Genomic DNA, 26329 nt, shown 5'->3' on the forward strand with positions numbered 1-26329 from the left:
CAGAGTTTTATGGAAGAAAATATTGCTCAAACGTGTAGTTTTTAGCTAAACATTAATTTTATCATAATTATCAAACTTTCGATTAAATGTATCATGATATCTTTGTACAATATCATCTTTAAATTTAATCTACTTTATCATACCTCGTTCTTAGACGAAGCTCTCTAATGGACAGGAATTTACTGGACTATCAACCGCAACTAACATCAACCGCATAATTTCGTTTATAGTAACAAATAAACCTGAATAACGGATAACGGAATAAACACAAAATGCCAGAGAAATTATTACACATTACATGTGTCGTTCATTAGCATTATTCGTCCAGTTTTTTGTCGAACATCGCGTTTGTTGCATAGCGCGGCCGGTACCGCGATGTTACGCAACGTCGCGACGTAATTGCAACATTGCTCTAGAATATACAAGTAAACAAAGCTGTGACTGCGACCGCGACCGCGTTACATAATGGTTGCCGTATACTTTTTTTCCGTTACGTAATTTTCGTACGGGCGCGCGTTATTTAGACTCTTCGGCCCGTGTGGCTTTAATTAAAAGGGGACATACGCGCGTGTTTTGTCACGCGAAACCCGGGGGGCACCCATGGTAAACACGGTCGCACCGTGGCAATGCAACGGCAGCAGCGAATTGCTCACGTGTGCATTCACGGCGGTGCACCTGCCTGCCGATATTAGCCGTGCATCGCAGGTGCTTGTATCTTTGCGCGTGACACGTCAAATAAGCAGCATTCCATTCCGCACTGCGTGCGATGCGGTGCGCTCCGTCAGGCACTCGCACACGAGGGATTGTATTACTGCATTTTCCTATTTTCCGAAAGGAAAATCAACGTAGAGAGCTTCGTGTCCCTCAAGCTTATTTTCCTTGCGACACAATGTGATTTTTCGTGGTTCTCCCGCGAAGAATGCACACACGGCGCTTCACGTTACCGAAAAATGCCGAGAAAACGCAAGATTGTTAGAAATTGCGAAATTATTGATTAAAACAATCGTTTCAATCGTAGATCATTCGATGAGTCTTGAATTGATTTTCTCTTACAATTAGTGAAGGATCTATTTTTTTATGGAATATGTGTAGTTGTTCTTTTTTTATGTAAATCTCATGCTTGGAGAGAATTTACAACAAAATTGCGCGCAAGCACAGCTTTTATATTACTCTCTTTCTCTACGTTCTATTATATATTTATTATATTATTTTTATTGTTTATTGTACCTCTATCGATTTTTTCCGAAAGGCATACTTATTACCGTTATTTTACATGAAAATATTCCCTGAATATTGCACGATGTTTGCATTAGCACACTGGGTATAATGCACGTGGCTCTCGATACCGAGGTTTTTACATAAACTTCGTAAATGCCGCTTCACGGTACACGAGCACGCAGAGATCAATTCTATAATACCTTCCCGAATTGTCAGGATGTAACGGGTGTCGTAATGTCGAGCGGAAACATCATCGACTGATCTTTTCACTGAGGCGAGTACATGTGTCTCATGAGAGATATGCGTCTTTCTGTTGCAGTAAATCTGACGGACAGCGTAAGCCAGAAAGTGGATATGACACACTTCGACCTGCTGAAAGTCCTTGGCACTGGAGGTAAGCGCCATAGTGAAGCATTATCTCTTCTTTTAGGATATGAAGTTTATATATTGATATAAATTTTATTAATATTAATCGGCATCAATTTTTTCAACCTTATTAGTAGTATCTACATTGTTACAAATATTAAATTTTCTTTTTCGTTAACGTAGTGCAGATATAGGACATTCTTCCCAGTTACCTTCAAGCATGTCTTACAATATACATATCATTAATTCATTAATTCAATAAAAATATTTTCCTTCATTATTGCCGTTAATATCTCATTACCTATAAAATGCCGTCCCGTCACATTTGTATATCGATCATTTTGTTTTGGTCGTAGCTTATGGTAAGGTCTTCCTGGTACGAAAGAAAACGGGTTCCGACGCGAGTCGACTCTATGCCATGAAGGTGCTGAAGAAAGCCTACATTGTGCAGAGGAAGAAAACGACGGAGCATACGAAGACTGAACGACAAGTTCTCGAGGCCATCAGGGACAGCCCCTTCTTGATAACCCTGCATTATGCGTTTCAGACTGACCAGAAACTTTGCTTAATCTTAGGTGAGGCTCAGCGAGAAATTAAGAGAGTGCATACAAATAAATATAGCAACATAAGTAATTTTATCAAAGCGATTTGAGAAATTAGTACGCGAGTCAAGAAGCTGCGCTGTTTCTTTTATTTTGTTCGCCATACGTTTATCATTGTCGGCATGGATAACGCGTACCATTAGTGGAAAAGCTTACTTTCATCTTCTCGTCATATGAATGCGGGACTTTGAACGTGCAAAATATTTTCTATTTCCAGACTATGTCTGCGGTGGCGAGATGTTTACGCATCTGTTTCAGCACGACTATTTCACCGAAGATGAATCACGAATTTACGTCGGTGAAATTATTTTAGCATTGGAACGCCTTCACGATGTAAGTATTGATATAATAATAATAATGCACGCGTACAACAAATAATATGTTTACGACAAGCGCGACAGGTCATCGATTTTCTGTGCGCAAAACATAGCGATATGAAGTAGCAATTTTTATTTTATTTTAACTGTTGACAGCTTGTTTGTAAATTTATTGTATGCAGTTATTACTTATTTTACGTATCATTTTATATTATTCTCATATCAAAAACAACGAAAAATATTATATTAAACAATGATTAAATTAAAATTGTCTTAATATGTAAATTGGATAAATTAGACTAATACATAAATGGAATATTTTCTCAACAATGTGATTTATTTATTTCGTATTTAATATGATTTATTTATTTCTCAGCAACGTGATTTATTTACGAATTGATGAAATTTGTATGCGTTGTCTGCTGTTGATATAAATTTACTTGGTTGTTACTTCACGTGCTCTATTCTTCTTGTAAAATTTATGATCGTAATTTATGTTACTTGGACATCTAATGATTCATAAATACCACACTTGGATAGTGTATGCACGTGTGGAGATAAAAATTTACCTGTAAATTTCATGTGTATATACGTTTGCGTGTGACAGCTTGGTATAATCTATCGAGACATCAAATTGGAAAACATATTGGTGGACCGAGATGGACATCTTGTACTGACAGACTTTGGTCTCAGCAAGGAGTTCCTACCCCACGAAAGAGACGGTGATGCGCGTGCTTACTCGTTTTGCGGAACCATCGAGTACATGGCACCGGAAGTGGTACGAGGGGGTTCAGCCGGTCACACTTTCGTGAGTTGAGACCTATCTTTTCGCGTTATTGCCGATCCGCGTTATTTGATTCCTCTTATCCGTTTTCTTGACTCTTCTTCGTGTTGTTAATTTAATAGCAATCTGAGTTTCAATTTCTTGAATACTTTAGTAAATTTATATAACAAACGTTATACAGTAATTGAATGTTAAAAAGAAACAAGACGAATAACATGAAATTATATTGTGGCCGTAAGAGAGATTCAATTCTGAAAGATAAATATATTTTGGAAGCTATAGCGTATTCAGGTACAGAAATTAACGACAACGTACATAATAGCCGTATTTACCACAATTATTAGCTAAACACGATATTCTCGTAATGTCATAGGCTGTCGATTGGTGGAGCGTGGGCGTGCTGACGTTCGAATTAGTGACCGGTTCGTCGCCATTCACGATTGATGGCGAAAAGAATCTGCAGCCGGATGTCTCGAGGCGGATATTGAAGTTGGAACCAACGATTCCGAGCCATCTCAGCCCCGCGGTGCGTGATTTCATCTTTCGTCTACTTGTCAAGGACCCACGACAAAGACTGGGCAGTGGACCGGGCGATGCCAGGGAACTTAAAGAGCATCCCTTCTTCATGGACGCGGCGCCGGCTTTTACTTGGGAGGCTCTAGAGAAGAAACAGATCAGGCCGCCATTTGTTCCCTTCATTGCGCACGAGTTAGACACCAGCAATTTCTCGGACGAATTCACGAAAATGACCGTCGCCGACAGCCCGGCGATCGTCCCGCCGAATCATGACAAACTCTTCAGGGTAAATTTTCTTAATCTCGTTTTTTTATTGTTCAAGGTAAATATATAATGAAAATATTAAGACAGTTGTAGATTTTATCAATAATGCTGGAATTACACGTACAATTATGCTAAATTAAATAAATTCATGATTAAACCGATTCTTTATCCAACGCAGATTCGTTTGATAATTAGCGTACCGAAATGTTCTTCGAGATAAAATTTCGTAATTGCTTACAATATCCATTTTGAATTATTGTGACATACAGAACTAAAAATGTAAAGGTGTACAAATAAATTAGTGGTACTTTTTCACGCGAATGCTTTTGCAGGGTTATTCATACGTGGCACCTTCGATACTGTTCACTGACAACGCGGTGAGCCGCGACATTTTCGGACACGAGATGGATGCCAATCAGCAATCCTCATTATCCGATATGTTTGCCACTCATTTCGTGGGGTCGACATTCTTCCAAACGTATCATCTAGACCAAATGAGCCAGTCGTTGGGTACTGGTAGTTTTTCCACTTGCTGGCGGTGCCGTCATCGACAGACGAAGCAAGAGTATGCCGTGAAGATCATCAGCCGGCGAGTGGACTGCAGTCAAGAGGAGAGTCTGCTGCGCATTTGCCAGGGTCATCCGAACGTGGTGAAGCTGATAGAGGTACACCAGGACCGTGCTCACACATTTTTCGTGATGGAACTGCTCTCGGGTGGTGAATTGTTGCAAAAACCGCGGCGCTACACCGAGCGAGAGGCACAGCGCGTGATGCGGCAGCTGACGTCCGCGGTGCGGTTCATGCACTCGCATGGTGTAGTGCACCGCGATCTCAAGCCGGAGAACATCGTGTACGCGTACGAGGGTGACGACGCGCCGGTTAAGATAGTGGACTTCGGTTTCGCGCGGCTGAAGAGCTGCGAGCCGTTGCACACGCCCTGTTTTACACTTCCATACGCTGCGCCGGAGGTCATCGCCAAGCGGGCCTACGACGAGAGCTGCGACATGTGGTCGCTCGGTACCATTCTGTACTTTATGCTGTCCGGTAGTCCGCCTTTCGGTGTCGGCACGCCCGATGTGGCGGCGCGCATCGAAGCAGGCCAGATCGATTTTAGCGGCAGTGCTTGGCGTAGCGTGTCTTCCGCGGCGAAGCAAGTGACGATGGATCTGCTGACGCTTGATCCCAACAAGCGGCTCACCGCGGCCGCCCTGGCGAATCATCCATGGCTGGCACGAAACATCAGTGACGTGCTTACACCTGCCTTCGACGTGACCCAGCCGGATCATGCGATTGCCAGCACATCAACGATGACGTTCGCGCGCGCGAATGAAGGCTTCCAGTTGCGAGCGGTCGACACCGCCAAGCTGGCTCAACGCCGCAAGCACAAACGTTCCACTTCTCACAGTTCATTGTCCTCTACAGCGTCGAGGCCGTCCTCCTCCTCCTCGAGTCCGTTATCGGTTCAATTACTGCGACCACCCAGCACCACGACAAGTAACGCGACCACTTCTGCCTCGCCGGCTCGACCACCGAGTGTTTTCGACTTCAGCGAGGAGAAAGTCAACGAGTACCTGAGTTCCCTGTCTTCTTCTTCCGATTCTAACTCCCCGAGGTTCTCGCAGCGGCAAGAGAAGCACCGACAGGAGAAGCAACGGCAGGATAGGCTTGTCGCCGAAACTCTGAAACGGAGCGCGAAGCGGCGCAAACGCGATGCCGATCTCGCGTCCTCGGCTCAGCAGGAGAGCTCGACGAAGCGAGAGCGACGCGACGTCGAGAGCAGCAACAGCAGTAGTAGCGGACCGATGACGCGATCGCGGAAACGCAAACTCGAGCAGTTGGCCAGCGGTTCCGAGAGCTCCGCAGACTCATTTGAGTCGTCCTCGCAAGTCGCGCAGGACGAGACGAGCGTTCACAGGAAGCATAAGGCTACTAAACGGTCACGCCTCGCCACGATCGTAGTAGAATAAAATTTTCCTATCCACGCTCGATCCACTAGCGCTCCAACGGATTCTCTTGTTTCCTATGCATTTTACACAGTATATATGAACACTGCTGCCTTCGCCGTTTCTACAGGACGCGGACGACGCGGATCATTCCTATTTTGCGAGAGTTTTTAGAGTAAAATGTGTAGATTATACGATTATAAAGTGGTATCACGTAAACTATTGCCATCCTGTCTTCTCTATATCTCCATATCTGTCTTCTACCTGAATGACTATTATATTCTCGTTATTGACATAAGTGTCCGTTTGCTAGAAAGAGAGAGGGACATGTGCGAAACGATGCCGTATCACTGTGGTCAGGGTCTCAGCAATTCACTATCAGTGTTTCTGCGCGAGGATTTGTGCGAGGATATGTACAGAGTTTTATTTTTATTACCGCTGTCGGAAATGTGAATCATGTGAATGGACGGATATGAGTATAAGAGCAGCGTGTCACTTAGTTGCGTGCTGAACGGGGGTTGTCTGTGATTATAGTGTGAAGCTGCTGATATGTTTGTTATAAATTATCATAACGTATTTTGTGCTCCCGTATACGTGCGTTATGTATCTCTTTGAGTGTTAAAATTTGCTTCCACGTCGCGTCACCGATCTGCGACCGATCGTAACGGACAGTAACGATTGACGAACCAAGATGAAGAAAATTTTAACGTATGCTTATTATGCATATATATGTATGTATATATGTGGTTGAACGTGCCTCAAAACTCATTTCACTATGAGTCAAAGACAGAGTGAAATAGTATAGAAATGATCATGCGCAAGTTGTGAGAGTCGCAACTGTTATTGCCAGTGGTACCTCAAGAAAAAGAAAGAATATAAGAAATACGACTCGATAAAAATAGAAAAAAAAAGATCAATTAGTACGTTAAGCCTTCTTTTAGATAGCGTTATCAAAAGTAATGATACATATGATATGCAAGAAAATTTACTTTCTTTATTATTTATGCGTATAATTATAATTGAACCGTATTCTATGATTTTTATGGATTTTACGAGGATCTTCGTGATAGAAGATGACTAGATGACGATATTTAAGATTATTAGGTAATAAGTTAAATCTTACTTATTAGGTAAAAACAAAAGTAAGATCGTGCGAGACGAAAATTTCTATTCAGTATTCAACGTTTCTCGTAGGAAACCTCGTCACACCTTGATGTATTCGCGTAGTATTTGAGATGGAATGTCTGAAACGATGGAAACAGACGAATCATGATGGAGCATGTCACGAGTGCCACGAGAGAGCGTTACTAGATTTAATTAGACCGAATTACTAATTTCAATCGATTTATTATAAATTTTCTGACCGATGTAATTCCTAACGGTTTGTTTAACCTGGTATATCTAATTAATGATTTGTGTGCGTAAAGTAGTGTGAATTGTTTCGTCCGTGCTCATTTTTGTTCACATTTTGTTTTGTATACACATAGCTTACAATTCTTCTACAATCGAGATATCTAAAATGTAAAAAAAAACGCGAGAAAAGGGAGGCAGAAGAAGAGAAAGAAGAAAGAATCTTTTTTTCTTCCAATTTTTGTATGAAGCACGTTGTGTTTTATTCGCGACAATGATACTTGAAATCTCTTCTATTCTCTTCTCTTCTCTCTAGATACTATTGTGTTTGCCTTTAGCGAGATGATTGTCTTACCCGATGTAATCGCTGCGAGAGGTGAAATAACAAAATGGCAAAGACTGAATTGTGGTTGTATACCAACTCAGGGAACAGACGCACGTTAATTGAGTAATGTCTTGTGTTGTCTTGTACGAGATAGGGTAATGCGAAAAAAGCATGCGTATATGCTTCTACCAAAGATGACTGAAGCAACACTGCTCTGTAAGACCAAAAAAAAAAGTATGGTATCTATGTACATACATGAAATATCGAATTTCTCATGTATATCGATTATTGTACATATAATGTCTCTCAGACTTCGCGCATCATCTATAATAATAGTATTTAATATCTGTTAACACACTTTGTTAATAGCAAATTGTTGAGATCATTTGAAAGTAAAAGCTCTAATACCAAAAATAAAAATCGAAGAAGGCGATTTTTATATTAGAAGAATATCAAGGGCAATCAGATTATTTAAAAACTCGCGTGCAATATCATAGTAAGTACCATAATAAGGATCCTTTGGTACTCTACTGTACAGCAATTTATTAATTGATATTGATTTGAATTCGTGTATCATGTTAACATTATTCGTTTATGATACTCTTTATTTATAATTTAAATTTAACTTTGAATCATTGAATTGAGTTAAAAATAATTATTAATAATTCTAATCATTCTAAATAATATAAATGACTTATATTTAAAATTGCTACAATCTCGACATTGTGATATTAGAATTTTCAAATCTGAGTGATTTTGAAAAATTGTTATTAATGGATGGTGTGCGAGGTCCGGAAGATTTAAAGCGAAAAAGGCAAATGTAACAAGATATATATACTTATACATACATACATATATTTAATATAAGATTTCGCTATAAATATAGAGAGTCATATTCTTTATTAAGAAGATATACATATATGTATACACACACGTTATATATATATACATATAAATTTCTATCTAGGATCATTGTAAAAGTCATTGAAAAACGAAATCTTATAAGTTACATCAGTTGCCTGGGATAGAACAAATAGATTTTTTCTAGTGATATATCACTTGTTACGTTACGAACGTTCCCTTGAAGTTCAAAGGCGATTTATATATAAGTGGAAATATATATAAAGAGTTGCACACATGCACGCATTATGTGTGTGCTGTGTGTGTGATTGAAGCTTGTACCATACGAGAGTGTTGTTCCATTGCTATAAGTACGTAAAAGAGACACCTACCTTTGTTACCACTGGTTGTTAAATATATATTGTAATGCAATATTTATTTATATAATGCAAATCTCTTGTTATTTCGACTCCGCTGCTCGTCCACGTTCCACATAAGCAACTTTTATGATATCACTTTTAATAATATTTTTCATGAAATTAAATAGCGAATACATAATTAATATATATATTATTAATGCATTCTTTACACTAATTCAAGATTAATAAGAAATAACTTATACTTTCTGATAAATTTTGAATCTTTACTTGCGATTGTGCTCTATCCAAGAAATTAGTTTCATTAATACAAAATAGACAATTCCGTAGAGACAATTATAATAAAAACTGATTTGCTAAAACAAAGAGTTTTAATAAAGATGCAATAAAAATATCTCTATAAAATATGTATTCATATTTTTGCATTTAATAAACGTTTTTGTTATTAATATGTCGAAAATTTAAATAAGTTAAAATTAATTTGTAAATATGTATGATACTTGCACAATTCTTTACGAAACTGCATTATAGATAACTATAGTAAAAACAAGTCTTAAGAACATGCAGAAATCCGCTTACAGCCATTCAAAGAGCCCGCTCCAACTATCGAAGCCTGCGAAACTATCAGAGCTTCTCTTTGATCATTCGCGCGCATCTCGTTCAATCGTCATTCAAGTTTTGACGAATGACCAATCATGAGACAGAACATTGCACGCGCTTGCTCGATACGCTGAGCAGGATTGGCCGACCGCATGGCGTCGTCGTGGTGCAGCGACCAATGGCGACGCGCGACGCTTCTTCCCGCCTAATGGTGGCATGGGAGTCGGCTTGTGATGTGGCGTCGTCGCAGGCGCACTGACACGACCGTTGGCTGCGCCGCTTAGTCGGTAGTGCGCATTTGGCTGAGACTGTGGAGGTGAGTTCGTAGGTGACGAAGGAGACTCGTGCTCGCTCTAAGCCTCGCGCCGACGCTTTATCGCAGTGTATCGCAGTGAGTTGGTGTTCCGTTGATCACGGACACGCCGTCTCTTCCGTCTCTCTCTCGGTAGTTGATTACACGGCAGTTGCTCGAGGCTGCGGATCCATTGGAGCGCCTTAGCATGTCGACCAAGTCGAGCAAGAAAACCGCGGCGGCCACGTCCGCCGCCACCGCCGCCGCCGCCGCCGCCGCTTCCTCGTCGTCCGCCAGCATACAATCGCCGCCGGCGAACACGTCGACGCCGATCAGCGGCAGCCGGCGACCCGGCAGCCCGCTCAGCCCTACTCGCTACACCCGGATGCAAGAGAAGCAAGATCTGCAGAATCTCAATGATCGTCTTGCATGTTACATCGAGAAGGTGCGCCAGCTCGAGACGGACAACTCCCGGCTGATGCGGGAGGTGCAGACCACCCAGGAAACCGTCACCCGGGAAATTAGCCATGTCAAGTCCATATATGAGAAGGAGCTCAATGATGCTCGAGTCATGCTCGATGAGACGTGCAGAGAACGCGCCAAACTTGAGATCGACACGAAACGCTTGTGGGACGATAATGAGGAACTCAAGAGCAAGTAAGTAGCGATTAACGCGCGCGTCTATGATTTCAGCGAGCGTTGATAAGCGTCTCGCTATACTCTTAAGCTTTTTTCTGTCGTCTTTACCATGCAAAATGGACAGTAAGGAAGTAAAATGGTAGTAATGAAGATTAATATTAATGGATATTGGCGCGATCGAGCTCGCGATGGCTTGAGAATGTTCATTGATACTGTGGTTGGAGTTTTTGGGAAATAACGGTAGCAGGAAATATTCAAGTTGATTTACTTAAATGAGGATTTGTTAATTTTATACACGGAGCAAGGTGCATGCATGATAAGTGTTAGTTTGTGATTATTTGTTAAACATAGGTAATTATTTATTGAATATGATAGGAAGATAATGAAACTCGGATCTGGATATATAGAGCCCGAGATATTATTATTATCATCATCATCTAGGTAATAAGAGTTCTTGAAAGTAGTAATGATGAATAAGAAATCCTTGATGCAATTTTAAGTTTGACTGTATTTATCATGTGTTTATTTTTTGTCTTATATATGAATGAGAGATTACATGTGGATACATTATGTACACGTGAGTACATGCGTACATGCACTAGTGAGTATGCACGTGGATACACATTATGAATAATTTATAAAACAGTGATGCATCAGGTAGCAGTGACGCAAGTCCAAGGCTAGTTATATTTTTATAAGTTTTATAAGTTTTTTTATTACATATAGTTTATTGATAAGACGTTTTAAATATAGAGAATACAACTGTGAAAGTAAAACAATTTATTATAAAAAAATAATATATAAATTTGAGATTTTTAATTTATTTTACTTTATGCTGCAAAGCTTGAAATGGAGAATTTTTGTATTCGCAAGTAAAAGAGTTTTCAGTTTCCAAAATATAATCTTAACACCGCGTCACGTGCTACAGCACTTTTCTTATGATAAAATTTGCAACTCCGTTAACGCGAATATTTATATTTCTTTAATAGACAAAACATAAATTGATATAGCATCTCAATATTAATATTAGTATATGTGACTATATAATATAGATATAATTATGTTTTATTAATTTTATTTAATTTACATTTAATTTACATCTACAAGACAATATTATTATAAATATTATTCACATCGCTAAATTATGAACTATTAATAATCCTCTTTCTGTGTTTCTTGACTTCTCAGATTTTATCAGAAAAACATATATTTGTGTGTACTTTAGATTACATGCACTCACTAGAACATGTAGTATATATTTATTTAATGATTATTGTCACAATAGATTGATATTGTGTTACTCTCCGTTTCAATATTGAATCGGTATTAAAATAATTTATGAGAAGGCACAAATATATAATATGTTTTTATATAAATTCAATTGTTCTGTCGTACATGCGAACTAAACAAATTATCATTAAATAAAAATTAAAAATATCACAAGACTGTATAAGGATGAGAATAATGAAAATGAAATTAGGTCATCGGAAACATAGAATCTTAACAATGTGTTGTATATGCGCTGAACATTTTTAGCGTGAATGGATCAATACTTTCGTGCTATCGCGTTATCATTCTATTGAAGTTTTATTGTACGAGGAATTTTAGCGGCCTCTCTAATACTTTTGCCGCGAAAAGAATCACCAATTTCAATAGTAACAATATTTGCTGTATCAAGATTCAGATTAGATTAATAGATCAGCACTTACATATATCACGTGTTCAGTGTTTGTCAACAGAGTAAATTCAGTAAATTGTCGAATCGACTGCATCATCGATAGTGCAACAGTAAATAAATATATTTTCAAGTCCGAGCTTAAGAGAGACAAATAGAAAATAAATTTAAAATCAAACATAAAAAAGAATATAATACAAAATTCGCAGACACAATAAAAATTGAAACATATTCGCTTTTAGTTAAAAATACACGTACATATAAGTTTTATAAAAATCTTAAGCTACATCGAGGCACTATTACTATACGTAAGCAATTAACAAATGATAATTTTTGTCAAATCGTGATCTCTCGCATATTTCTCCAGAAATCGCAGAGACCAAATGAATGTATTTCGGGCGTGGAAAGAAAATTGATGTAAAAGAGTTGATTGCGGTGGGACGCAGAAGGCGTGGCCAGAACGGATAGGGAAAAAGGTTGAATGTCGTATGGGAAGGGAATCATTTTCGGCGCGAACGCGCCTCTTTCTCTCTCGCACGCGCGCGTCACCATGCAAGAGGAGGCATGAACGAAGCCGGGCGGCGTGCTCTCCACAACGTGACGTTACTACGGCGGTTGCGTCACGCTTACTATACGGCGGTGATGTCAGCGCGCGCGTCCGCGTATCCTACCTGACCTAAAAACATTGACTCCGTTTCGCGGCACGCGTAATCGGGGTACGGCCTGTGGCCGGATGTACATTGCGCGGATGCGTACATTTTGTTTCACCGTTTAATCGATCGGTCTTGAACTATGCGAAAGTGAAAATGGGGGTGAAATTTTTCCGCCACTTGCCCCACCGTTTCGAATTTCTACGAGACTGTGCCGGTAGCTCAGCTCTTCGACCACTTTTTTTTACCTGGAGACGGAATAAAAACGTAGCGAACCATTTATTCTAGCGACATCTTTCGCAAGATTGGCGAAAGCTGCAAATCAAGCGGAAAAGAGAAATTGTTTGGATTACACGAATTTCTTCAAGAGATTTTGCATGAATTAATAAATTAATAAACAGTAATTATCACTACGTGTGTTGTATTTTTTTAAGTTATGCATTACGGCAGAGCGTAATAACGAAATTCTCAACTTCGAAATTTCATGGGGGCGAAAGTACGGTGTTTCCCAATATACCGTTATTGGCCGATGCTTTACAATACAATCGGTGTCGCGCGTTCCTTGCAATGCATCTCCCAGTGTGCTCAATTCACCTGAAAGCATTTGGGATCAAATGCGGTTCCCAAATTTTCTCGGTTCCTCAGGTAGTTCTTGAAACGGCATTTCGATGCGAGTCGTTATGGCTATTCATTACATATCTTAAAACGTGTTCAACATTTAATCTTTTGGATACGACAAACATCTATATGCCCGAAAACATCGGCCTGCCGGCGTCTTCAAAGGCTCGCTATTGTTTAGCTTATCCTCGTTGCTTAGCAACCGTTATTTCGGCAATGGCTATTTTAATGTTTCATTAAATTTGACAGTATTGAGAAATTATATCGATAACTTCAGTTTTTCAGTGGAAAAAATATAAATCCAGCTACAGCACGTATTATTACCGATAAAGTTTCAGTCAATTCGATCATTTAGTCAAACGGAGCGTTCAGTGTTGTTACTGGTATTTATTATTGCGTGATGATTGTTTATTTAGTCATAAGTGTGACATTCAATTATATTCATATAATTAATATCGTAAATTAAATAAATATACATGATTTACTAATAATATGTATAATATTACTAATATGTATAATATTACTCATATTCGGAATGAATACTGTTCGCGAAGTGTCGGTTGAGAACCACTTCCGAAAGGCTCATTTTCATGAGTAAAGGTCACAATATTTTTGACGATGATGACACGACATTATGAATTCTCAACATGACAGCATTCGCTATCTTGCTTATTCTTTCTAATTATTGTTTCGTCGATAATATCATACTTTGTTATTTTGTTGTTTCATTGTGTCGAAGGACTGCAATCAACTTACCGGGAATGCATCTCATTACGCGATGGACGGTATAAATTTGATTTAATCGCGCGTCTTTCTCTTTTTCTGATACGTTTCTGCAACTTACTGGATGATGAATCCTTAAGCAAGCAAAAAGTATTGCACATGACGCAAGTGTTTGCTGACAGTCGAGGAACATGAGTAGTTAAGTATACTTGACAAGGTTCCCGTTGCCACTTTCTTATTTGACCTTCGGATTATTTTGAAAAAGTTGAATCGTATTTTTAATCCTGAAATTTGTAACTAAAATATCTGTAATCAGACGTAACATCTTCGACGTGAAAAAACGAAATTTGTCAAAGAACTCAAAGCATCACCCATATGTTTCTAAAATATGATCCGAGATAGCTCCTTTTGTAACGTTCTATATATATGAACTTCTTGGTTGCACTTCTTGCAATCAAAGTATGCCTTCTTTTAAAAACTCTCGTACTTTTGAAAGCGACGCGAAGCAACGTTCTGTTTCGTTGAAAGATAAAGCAATGAGCAATCGTTCATTTCGTGCGTTGATTAAGGAATAAGATAAAGCAAGTTTGCACATTCCTTAGTGTACTCGGTGACATGGCGAAAACACGCGCAACAGTCATGTCTATTCCGAGGCGGGTGATGACATTAATCTGCAATTCCGATAGATGAGTCGTGTCCGAAAAAGAAAACTAGGGTCGCACGGCCTCGGGAGCGTGCTTACAGTAAATCTGGAATTCGCAAATCGATCGTCGTCTGAGAAAGCCTCGTGCGGAATCGTGGATGACATCATTGCGGTCGGTGTTAACCATTTTACAAGTGCTGCCGGCTACATGCGAGCGCGGGTTAAACTCGCGCCGTTTTCGGAGCTTCCAGGGCCACGATCTACGATCGAAACGCGATTGTCTACAAGGGCGTCGAATAATATTATAGATTACGTCACGTGATACATAGCTACAGCCTTCAACCCTATATTGGATAGCTAGGGCTGTCGCTTGGGGTGTGATGGGAGAAAGAGGGGAGAAATGTAAATGAATGAAGTCAGGCGGAATAAAGTAAAATTATGAATGCAACAAATTTTTCATAAGACTTTTTTATCTTTATCTGCGGTTAGATAAATTCGCGTTGTTTTACGAAAATTTAATATACGCCACGTGGAAAGAAAAAAATCTTGATTAAATATTCAAAAGAAAGCCCTTCCACGGGCGCGCGCGTGTGCACGCATGGGAAGTTTACGGGATAAATTTATCTCGACGCACATGTGCGTATGAAGAGACTGTTTTCTTTTTTATTTGATGTACATTGTCTGCGACAGAATTAGATAGAATCGATAAAATATGATATGGCGTAGCTGTAAGATTGCAAATTACATTCTTTTAGCGTTGCATTTAACGCATTCAATGCAACACGCAAGTGTGCACACAATTATATAGCGTTTGATTAATCCACAATTAAATTTGACGCATGGTAATGCATGCTTGTAATCCGCATCACTCTCATTTATATGGTTGGACGTGTATAATGTACAACTAGATGTCTCGTCCAATCGGCTGTGGCAAAACTAGAGGACAACGACCATCACCCCCTGCTAAGAAGCATCTAGAAATTTCGCGACTCCTTTCTTTGCTTGCAGATTGCTCAGAGCAATTGCTTAACTACGTGGAATGTATTAATCTATAAATTAATTTATAACTTTTGTATTAGCGGTTTGTTTCAAACTTCAAAAAAATGAAAAAAGATATATTTGAAATGATATTAAATTGTTGAGTTGATGAGCATAATAGAGAAAAAAATATGATAATTATATTCTAAAAATAAAATGGAGATTAAATATACATAAATGTACATGTGCGTTGGGCACGTGATGCACGTGTTCCGATATATATAGATTTAGCGGCTCAACAGCATGCATTTGTAAATATATCATGGATATACAATAAAATATTTGCTGTCATTGCTAATGACAGCTAACTACAAAATTAAATTTAATAATGTGATCGTAGTTGATGTGATATCTATCTCAAATTTAATATTAACAATAATTATCACGTTAGGCTCAATTCACTACAAGTTGAAGTCAACGTGTATGGTAAACGTGCATGGAGGACGTATCTTGTGATCTTTTTTCAATCGTATGTTTCTTAGAATATTTGGAACTGCTTTGTTTAAGAATTCAGAGAACCAAAGTCTCGGCCGTGCAGCAGCCGAGCAAATATTAAGATCGCCTGGGCCACCATGGTAGAAATAAAATTCTCGATGTGGGTCGTTGCTTGAAATAGAAGCGCTCACTCGCGCCTCCTGCCCGGCGCGCAACTCCTTCCTCGCGGCCGGCAGAATGTTGCATATGAAAGTGAATTTGTCAGAACAATATTTACGGATGTTGTGCTTTGTATCTTGTTAAACAGCATTTGCAACTTATCGTCGCTAAAATCAGAGACGAAAGTAAAGAAACTGTTCTATCTCATTCATTTAGTTATTTTTACGTATCTATTATGAGTCGCTTTCTCAATTTAATGCAAAACGGAGATTGATAATAGCACAATCGTTAAATTGATGCTCTCTCAGACACACCATAGTAAAAAAAATAATTCCCGTTCCACGAGAATAGGTATAGCATCATTCAATGTCGGCTGTTTTAAGGTAGTAGGCCAAGGATAGCAAGATGATGCCGGTTCCGAGTATTTTACGTTCGAAGAACCTTCGGAAATTGTTGTCAATGAAACTGGCATAAATGCTCGTGGAACTTCTTGAACCAGATAATTACTTTCTATATTGATCAGTTCGATATATCTAATATTCATTGAGTATCCTATTTTTTATTTGACAACTGTATATATATATATTTTTTTTTTTTTCGTAGAAAACAGACGTAGTTTGGAAGCACGTATTTTTCGCTATGTTAGAATGGATATAACTGCTGTGTACATTCCAGCATCATTGCGGTTTGCAGGCTTCCTGTATCGATTGCAGCGTTATTGATGTTTATCATGTTTGCACTGAGTGCTTACAGCAGTGTAGCGCAAGAAGGCAGATCTACCCATTTAGTCGTTCAGTGATGACTCATGAAACGGGTAGATCTACCCAATCAGTTGACAATGTGATACTTAAAATATTAATTCACATTTATGATTTGTTTCAGGTTTGACAAGAAGTTAGCAGAGCTACAAACCACAGAGAGAAATTTGTCCTTGTACGAGACACGTTGCGCAGATTTGGCATCGCAGATCAGTAAGTCGCAGGCGGAGCGCAAGAAATTCGTTGAAAAGGAGCAAGAATTGACAGAGGAAGTAGCTCGATTGCAAAAACTGCTGGACGACGCTCGTTCACATTTGGAAGCAGAGACTTTGCAGCGAATCGATCTCGAGAATCATATTCAAAGCCTGAAGGAAGATATCAGTTTCAAAGATCAAGTTTATCAGCAAGAACTTTCAGAGACTCGTACAAGACGACAGGTAAGCGATTATTTTTATCGGCAACAAATTTCGTGGAATATCAATCTTTACATTTCATTGATTAAACTGAATGCTGTGATTTGATTTAAAAACTTACAAGCAGCAAGTTTTTATTTATGAAGATATATAAGTTTTTGTATGTAATTACAGTACGCTTTATAATAAATAAATTATTTATTATTATTTTTGTAATGAGACATTTAATGTTTCTATAAGGCCAATAATTTCTAGTCGATGTCGATGCAACTGCTTTTCAATTAACATTGATTTATCCATTGATTTTTTAGCAAAAATTTTTCACGAATTTAAATAATGGTTTACATCGTCGTAACTGCTGTTGTCATTGTTTTAGGTTGAGATTTCTGAGATCGATGGCCGTCTCGCGGAGGAATATGAGGCTAAATTGCAGAATTCCTTGCAAGAATTACGTGACCAATATGAGGGGCAGATGCGTAGTAATCGAGAGGAGATTGAGCTTTTGTACGAGAACAAAATTAAGAATCTGGCAGCTCATGCTCAGCGTAGCAGCACGGCCGCCTCCATGGCAGTTGAAGATTTTAGGCAGTGCCGAACCAAAGTCGAAACACTTAGTACAAAAATCAACGAACTTGAAGCTGCCAACAGTGCCCTTCATGCACGCATCAGGTAAAATTTCCAAATTTGTTTTCTAAAAGAGTGACACCTTTCTCTAGATTAACACTTTGATGTAATCTTTTTAAGCGTAACAATCTTGTCTCGAAATAAAGAAAAAGAATGGAATATAGAGTTTTGATGTATTGTCTAAAAAGAAAAGTAACTTATATAGTTTACAGTTTACATAGAGATCTAATTCGTAATGTCATTGCTCTCAACAGAGATTTGGAAACCCTGCGGGAGAACGAACGTTCTCGTCATGTGGATAGCTTGGCCGCGTTGGAAGAGGAATTGGCGCGCATGCGGGACGAGATGGCCCAGCAGTTGCAGGAATACCAGGATCTCATGGATATTAAAGTGGCGCTCGATCTGGAAATTGCAGCTTACCGCAAGATGCTCGAGTCTGAGGAGGCCAGGTGAGTCAGCATCGCTACTTTTATATTTCATCGCTAAATTATTCAGCTAACAAACATCACACGTCGACGATATCAATATCCATTGAAATTTATTTGGCTTCCAGACTAAAGATCACGCCCGCACAAGGAAATACGTCGACGAATACGTCTACCAGTAGAGTGACTCCGTCCAGACATACCCCAGTTAGAGGCACTAAAAGGAAACGCACTTTGTTGGAGGAGAGCGAGGAGCACAGCAGTAGCGATTACAGCGTCACGGGTACCGCTAAGGGTGACATCGAGATTGCGGAGGCGGATCCTCAAGGGCGATTCGTGAAACTCACCAACAAGGGCAATAAGGTAAACGGAGTTCGGAACTCGTGAGATGTTCTTACGATACTCTCACAACTTTGCTCAATCCGCGGTACGGTTGACTCGTCTTTCACATCTACTCTAACTTCTGCAACAGGAGATAAGCCTGAGTGGCTGGCAGATTATCCGCAAAGCCGGTACTTTGGAAACGGTTTTCAAGTTCCACCGTACAGTGAAACTCGATGCGGGTGCTAATGTGATGGTGTGGTCGGCTGATATCGGTGCAACACACGAGCCACCATCCAACATAGTCATGAAGGGCCAGAAGTGGTTTGTGTCGGACAACATGACTACGAGCTTAATAAATAACGAAGGAGAGGTATGCATTTAAGCTGTACGTGCATTATAAATACGCTTTTTTTCATCGCTCATCTCTTATCTGCATTTAACTTGAACATTTTTAACATTCTTCGATCACGTGTTGCAAAATAGAAGAATTGTGAAAATATATCTTCTTCCTTATTTCCCTTTCACTCTTAACGCCGTCTACAATCCCATTGTCCGTAGAATATAACTCCTCCTGTAGATTAAATATAACATATATAATTTAAGTATAATTATATAATTTAAATATTGCCTTTATGTAGGTTTCATCTTATTTTTAAACTCGAAGAAAACTGGAGCTATTAAAGATGCAACTTGAAAAACTATGTCTTTAATACAACGGGTTAAACACAGTAGAGTAAACAAAGAACGTAATTTGCTCAGATGCAGCGATACAAATTCTTTGTATCCGACAATATAAATTATCAGTACAGAATAGTAGATCGTTACAATAAATCATTAGCAAGCTTTTGAAAGACAGTTTAAAGATCAATTTTATATTGGATATTGCAATGCAGAACTAAAGCAGATTTTTTAATAGGAAATGGCAACCTCCGAGCGCAAGAGGCAGCAATTGTCAACGACTTTGTCGCGACACAGAGAAAGTTCGGCTTTCCGGCCATCAGAAGAATTCCATCATCAGCAGGTAAGGATGCAAGAAGAATTGTTTTGTCGTCAATTAGACTTTGATTAGATGTTGTATGTAGTGAAATGAAAGCTTTAAAGTACTTTCCATAGTAGGAGCAAGTAGGTATTAGGAGGAATCGAGTTTCTAATAGTATATAATGCTGATACGTATCAGCATTATATATTAACTGCAACAATATTTTGGTAAACACTACCGACAAATTGTATCCGGCAAATTGTAATCGTGCAATTGTAGTAATGTAAAAAAGAAGCTTTCTTATTTGGGAAGAACCGAAGGAATGTCGCGACGATGACAGACTTCGAATGTCATACTTTTCCGATTCTGGAAACGCTATTTGAAAGAAGACAATGTGGCTACGAATATTTATGTTAAGCTTTTCAAGCAGTACAAGGGCATCAGTTGAACGCAATTTACGCAAAAAAACCAAAATGGTAGACATTCGATCTGCGAGCGTTTGCTCATCATTCGTGTTTTTTTTTTGGCGATTCGTTGTATACAGAATAAGTGTTGCAGTTATAGATAACTAATTGTGGGGGGTAGCGTTTTTCACACGACAATTCACTTCTTGTTTCATAGAGAAGATATCTCTACCCGTATTAAGGGTGAGGGCACACGACTCTGATGGGCACTTTATGTAAGTTATTTTATAACCTATCAGATGTTCGACATTGTACATTCGTCGATGATTAATACTTTCCACACTCATAATATAGGAATTATTTTTTTGCTTCATATTTTGTTGGTTCTTACGCAGCACTTTGCATCGATGCTCACCGCTTAACTAAACTTCTTCATGCCTTATGGAAATTAATGTAATCTATGTTAAGATTATTATCACTCCATCATTTAACCACATTGTCTTTAATTACGATATGTATATTTTTCATTAAACATTAATGTAGATAATACTTAAAGCTTTCTTTCTTACATGGGATTCAATTGTCCGAAATTATCGATAATTCAGGAATTATTGTATAAAATTGTATTGATTCTTTTTGCGACTCAATGAATAATCAAAATTTTGTCTTCTGATATTATGCCGAAACATCAATTGTTCGTTTCATAGTTATTAATTACATGTGTAGTTAAATCGTGCGTATATACTATTGCATATTAATATTAAAATACTACTTTAATATATATGTAAACAATTATACGAAAAACGAATAAATGATGCATTGCAGAAGCAATATATTTCGTATTTTTCACATATACATTTCTTTCACTGCGTGAGTATAACAACAAAATTCATTCAGTCTGCTTATATCGGTAACTTCACGCAATTGATTAGTTGAGTTGGGTTCCATGGTTAATTATTCATTTACTTTAGGCCATCTTTTCTTTTATTGATGATGTATCGTACATTTTATGTTACAGAGTGATCCCCAAGATCCCGAGCGTTGCAGCATTATGTGAACATAAATTTATTGTATTTGTATTATTATAAGCTTAAATATATATCAAAAATTTTCAAAGCTTGTACGATGATAATGGGATTTTGTTTCGCGCGAAGTGCTCATTAGAAACTGATAAAAAAACAATACTGAAATATCACACCACTAACACAAAGGGGATTAGTTTAGAGTATGAGGTCAGAAATATGAGATACAAGATACAAGATTAATTTATCCACTTTGAGAAACGGAGTAAACCAATTATAAGCATTTTATGTAACGAGTTAAAATATTACATGATTTATCACACAAAACTTTATATATAGAAATATATGTATATGCACGTATATATATTTATATATATAAAACATATATATTGAAAGGAGGAAAAATATTGTATAATATACTTCAGCTGATAAGAGTTCAAATCAAATTAAAAAAAGAATTGGTTTATGCGGTGTGAGTAAACTATGTTGCATTTACTTTATGTTGTAAAACAAGAATTGTGCTATCGTATTTTGTTAAACCCACAGTCGATGCACCAAGTAGTAGTATAGACGGACATCAACGGACACACGTATTTGCACTCGGTTAATCGTCACTTTGTGCGCCGAGTGCAATTTCGCGTTTATCATTGTTGACACGTGTGTCTATACTATCTCCAAATGGTAACACGAGACTAATGATGTTTTGACAAATACTAGTTGCGTTTACGTTCAATTTGTTTCTTGGTAAATAAGAAACAGGGCATAGCGATTGGGTTACAAAGATTAATTTTTATTTTTCTCCCCTTAACAGTATGACGAGTATGAGACTGTGGGAGAGTCAAAACACGATATATATTTAATTGTATCAGTTTAATGGACAGTTTTGCCCCGTACGCCCCAAAGGAGATGCTTGATGAACGTTCGATTGAATGTTATTTTCGATTAAACAAACTTAGCTGAATATCGCATTTGAAAAAGATGAAGAAGCACGGTCATTCATAGTAAGCTGCGAAATTGTGGATCGGACTGCGTTGGTGTAACTCTGATGCGTGCTTGATTTTTTTCATCAGCGCCGTTCAAATTTCAAGGAAAGTACACGGAAACATATTTGTTTCTACGATCGCGCCCACCTAAGCATCCGAAATAATTTCTCTTAATTGTATTCAGCTTTATATCATTTATACTAATAATAAAAATTACAAATTAACCGTACAAATGTACTTCGTAATTATCATTTTCACGACAGTGAAAGTAGTTGTCTCTAGGCCGATAAGTTAAGTTAGGATAAGTGTTTTAACATAGAAAAAGCATTAAATCTCGAAATAAGGAGTTTAAAGAGACAGATTACATTGTTCAGATTTTATGTCTGCAAGGGCATGTTAAATGGGTGTTTGTATATGGAGCGGAGAGAAAAAGAATTTTCGCTCTATTTGAGAGTGCTGTTTTATCAAGATTCGCACTGAGTCAATAAATATTTTCATTGTCAATAGATTTCATAGCAAAAGTCATCGGTTTAAACATTTATTTCATTTGGCAATGTTGTCTTGTCACTTTCTATATAACTCTGTACAGAAGATATATATCTAAAAGTTTATGTATGGCATTATTTTATAAACATTTATGATACGTCGAATAAAAGGAATTATAATAGATGGTTTGTGAACGATTTTGTGCGATGTACACGTACATTTATATCTTACTTTGGTACATATAAACCTATTCAAATGTATAAAAAGTTTTCCATTATATAAACGCATCGATGAAGTGAAATGATCGTTTGCACCCGCATGAAATAATATTATATAAATATTAGGAACTAAACATGGAGAGTGATCTTTCGCATTCGACGATATTCGTCTACATCGTGGATGTAAGTCTTTCGCATCGTTATAGGTCTAAATTAATCGTTTGTCCATTATAAGATATATATAACGATTTACAACAATATTACATACATATATATCTATACAACGGAAATCCTACGAAGAAAAGGGGGAAAAAATGAAAAAGTACAACTTTGAGAAATAAGCGCACGTGGATGACCGTTATAATGATGCATACACATATGTATCTTTATTGAAATAAATATATATATGTATATATATTAAATCTTACGTGAGAAATTGGTTACATAAGAAATAAGTAAAAATACTTTACGAAATTATGAAATAAGTGTAAGAGAAACTTCTTCTCGATGGAGGTAAAGTTACAAACACCCGGATATAAAAGAATCCACTTTGGCGTCGCACGATGCTGTTGAAGAAAAACTCTTCTTAAGTACCATAAACCGTGTAATAAATGCACACCTTTCGCATGGCTATTACATCGACAAAAGCACGCGACAGTAACGATCAGTTTCGACCGGCTTCAGAGATTCGTTCGATCGATCGACATCGAGATCGGTAGTTTCTACCATCGCAGGGAGTACAATAAGACAGTATTCGTTCAAACACGCAGAAGTCCTTGAAAATTCGCCACGTCCATATAGATCTTATATGCATATTCGTAACCGTTACATGTGAACACAATAAAGAACATTTACACATTTTACGAGTTAACGCGTTTATATCTTGCAAGTATATAGAGTCCTCGCGGAGTTGTCTTCTCCATTTACTTTCGACAAGTGTTACTGCCTTCTCAAAGTCTTAAGTAATTTAAGTACCATTCCGACGTGAGTTTTGCTCCATTTTCGTTGATAATATCTTTGTCTCGCTGGAGATATCTTGAAGGCTTTTCTATAAAAGTCGTAACATCTCTGAAAGTGGCAGTCGTGCCGCGAGCACACTCAAGCTACAATCTCACGTTTAATGAACATTACGACGTATTAACGATCAGATACAAATTGTTAGGCACGTATCTGTCGATTACATACCTGATTAAACTCTTAATAAATACCAACAAGTCTCTCGCATACCTCAAACACCGTTAATCATTTCAACGTAGATAATTCCTAACTTCTATTATCCTTCTTCGCAAGATTACGGCGCAGCATCGAGTTAAGATTCTAGCGACTACTGTCACCGTCATGATGATCGACCTTTCGGCGATTATTTCACGAGTTGCCGACCGCCAGGTTGCTGTTCAGCAACTCGGTGTTGGCATTGTTCGCCGCCAGTTGCTGTTGTTGCTTCTGCTTTCTGCGCCGCCGACGGTTTCGCTTGTGCACGCAGAACAGCACCACGAACAACACGAAGAGCATCACCGAGAGACCGGACGCCACTATTATCCACGTCGTCCGGGCCTTTTCCGTCTCCGCCTTCTGCTCTATGATGCTCGAGCACTCGTTGTACAGCTCGTACGTACGATTGTTGAATAGCTGATTGTTGCATTCTTCATTCCCCGCCGATGATTTGCTCGAGCAGTCCAAGGAATCCGGGTACACGTTGATTCGCCGCAGTTTCAGCCAAGTATTCAATGTCTGGCACTCGCAGTTGTCGTCGACCTTGATCGGGTTCTTGGATAGATCGAGCACCTTTAGTGAGCAATACGACGCCAACTCCTCGGTACTAATGGTAGTGATAACGTTGTCGGATACGTTGAGATGAGTGAGAGTCGGCTGCGGACCCATATCCGGGAGCTTGGTGAGTTTGTTCTTGGTCAGTTGCAACATGACGAGTGGTGAGGTGACTTCCACCTTGAACACAGAGTCCGTGAGTTTGTTATGACCGAGGTAAAGCGTGCGGAGGTACGGTAACTGAAAGAGGCTTTTGGGCAGGCTGTCGCAACCGTTCTGCGAGAGGTCCAGCACCTCCAGGTAATGCTGATTAGCGAATGCCGATTCCTCGATAGTCTGGATGAAGTTGTCGCGCAGATAAAGGTATGCTAAGTTCTTGTAGTAAGCCAGGCTTTCGTTCGTCAGTTCTCTCAAGCGGTTTACGTTAGCAAGCAGTATCTGTAAAAGAGAAAAACATTGAGGTTGGATATTTATATAAAAATTGAAGATTAATATTAATATAAAAATCAAACATACAGGGTAAGGCACCTAAAACAGGCCACCTGAATATCTCGGCTGTTATTGGTGATAGAAAAAAATGTGTCAGACCAAATTTGCATGGTTTCGAGGGACACATAATTTGTTCTAAATAATTTTTTATTAGGTGGACGCGTAGAGGTCATATAAAGGTCAACTTTATTTTTTTTAATGGTATGATGTTTTTTTACGTACCATCTAGTAGAGAGCGTTTGAAGATGCGCACATTGATCTACGGGTCAAAATATCATTCAAGGTCACTGAAAGCTAAAATGTCTAAGTGCTAGAACTTTTTCATTTCTGAGTTTACGGTATTTTCAATAGCAGAGAACTCTAGGCAATATAAAAAATAATGATAACAACAACTCAGAACTTCGCGGAAAAAGAAAAAATTTCTAACGGCTAGAACTTTTTCATTTCTGAATTTACGGTATTTTCAATAGCAGAGAACTCTAGGCAATATAAAAAATAATGATATTATCAACTCAGAACTTCTCGGAAAAGAAAAAATTTCTAACGGCTAGAACTTTTTCATTTCTGAGTTTACAGTATTTTTAATAGCAGAGAACTCTAGGCTGTTGCCTAAAGTAAATTATTTTCCCTTGCAGTTGGCCTTCAGTGACCTTGAATGATTTTGACCCGTAGATCCACCTAATAAAAAACTATTTAGAACAAATTATGTGTCCCTCGAAATCATGCAAGTTTGGTCTGACACATTTTTTTCTATCACCAATAACAGCCGAGATATTCAGGTGGCCTGTTTTAGGTGCCTCATCTTATATATGTAAAACTTCTATACATATAATATAATTCTATATACACAATATGTGAGATGCCAAATCGTTGAATTAAATTATGAACTTGAAAATTGCCACTTCAGTAGGTTGTATATTTCTTGAGTTTATACATATAAAGCATAATACGAGCAATAGATATAAGTACACGAATATCGTATAATGAATGCACAAAAATACTAAAATATCATATGCTAGCACTTTTGAAAACATGTAACATATGTTATTTCAGATGGAAATTA

General features: G+C 38.3%; 3 protein-coding genes across 9 annotated transcripts in view; 2 read left to right on the plus strand and 1 right to left on the minus strand.

Moving 5' to 3' along the window:
- The window catches only part of LOC105282044 (ribosomal protein S6 kinase alpha-5), a 32856-nt gene extending 23884 nt beyond the window's left edge, over window positions 1–8972 (plus strand). For all 4 annotated transcript variants that reach the window (XM_011343725.2, XM_011343726.3, XM_011343727.2 and 1 more), the window contains 6 exons: window positions 1538–1612; window positions 1941–2159; window positions 2404–2519; window positions 3111–3311; window positions 3661–4089; window positions 4400–8972. In XM_011343725.2, coding sequence (XP_011342027.1) covers window positions 1538–1612; window positions 1941–2159; window positions 2404–2519; window positions 3111–3311; window positions 3661–4089; window positions 4400–6034 — 2675 coding nt within the window. In that variant the 3' untranslated portion in view covers window positions 6035–8972. The remainder of the gene's footprint in view (window positions 1–1537; window positions 1613–1940; window positions 2160–2403; window positions 2520–3110; window positions 3312–3660; window positions 4090–4399) is intronic.
- Window positions 8973–9766: 794 nt separating this feature from the next.
- Window positions 9767–22973, plus strand: LOC105282047 (lamin Dm0). Of its 4 annotated transcripts, XM_011343731.3 has the most exons (9): window positions 10003–10451; window positions 17257–17569; window positions 17922–18214; window positions 18424–18618; window positions 18723–18957; window positions 19067–19288; window positions 19835–19939; window positions 20519–20576; window positions 21320–22973. In XM_011343731.3, the coding sequence occupies exons 1-8, from the start codon at window positions 10003–10005 to the stop codon at window positions 20540–20542; spliced, it is 1836 nt and encodes a 611-aa protein (XP_011342033.1). In that variant the 3' UTR covers window positions 20543–20576; window positions 21320–22973. The 4 variants fall into 4 exon arrangements, with proteins under 4 accessions (XP_019888061.1, XP_011342033.1, XP_011342032.1 ...); XM_011343730.3 differs by lacking the exon at window positions 20519–20576; XM_011343732.3 differs by lacking the exon at window positions 21320–22973 and having other exon boundaries at window positions 20519–21132.
- Window positions 22834–26329, minus strand: part of LOC105282049 (slit homolog 3 protein) — a 73740-nt gene continuing 70244 nt past the window's right edge. The window contains exon 4 of the mRNA XM_011343733.3: window positions 22834–25215. Within this exon, the coding sequence (XP_011342035.1) occupies window positions 24376–25215 (840 nt within the window). The 3' untranslated portion in view covers window positions 22834–24375. The remainder of the gene's footprint in view (window positions 25216–26329) is intronic.

The sequence above is a fragment of the Ooceraea biroi genome, chromosome 7, assembly GCF_003672135.1.
Source record: "Ooceraea biroi isolate clonal line C1 chromosome 7, Obir_v5.4, whole genome shotgun sequence".
Taxonomy (NCBI): Eukaryota; Metazoa; Arthropoda; class Insecta; order Hymenoptera; family Formicidae; genus Ooceraea; species Ooceraea biroi.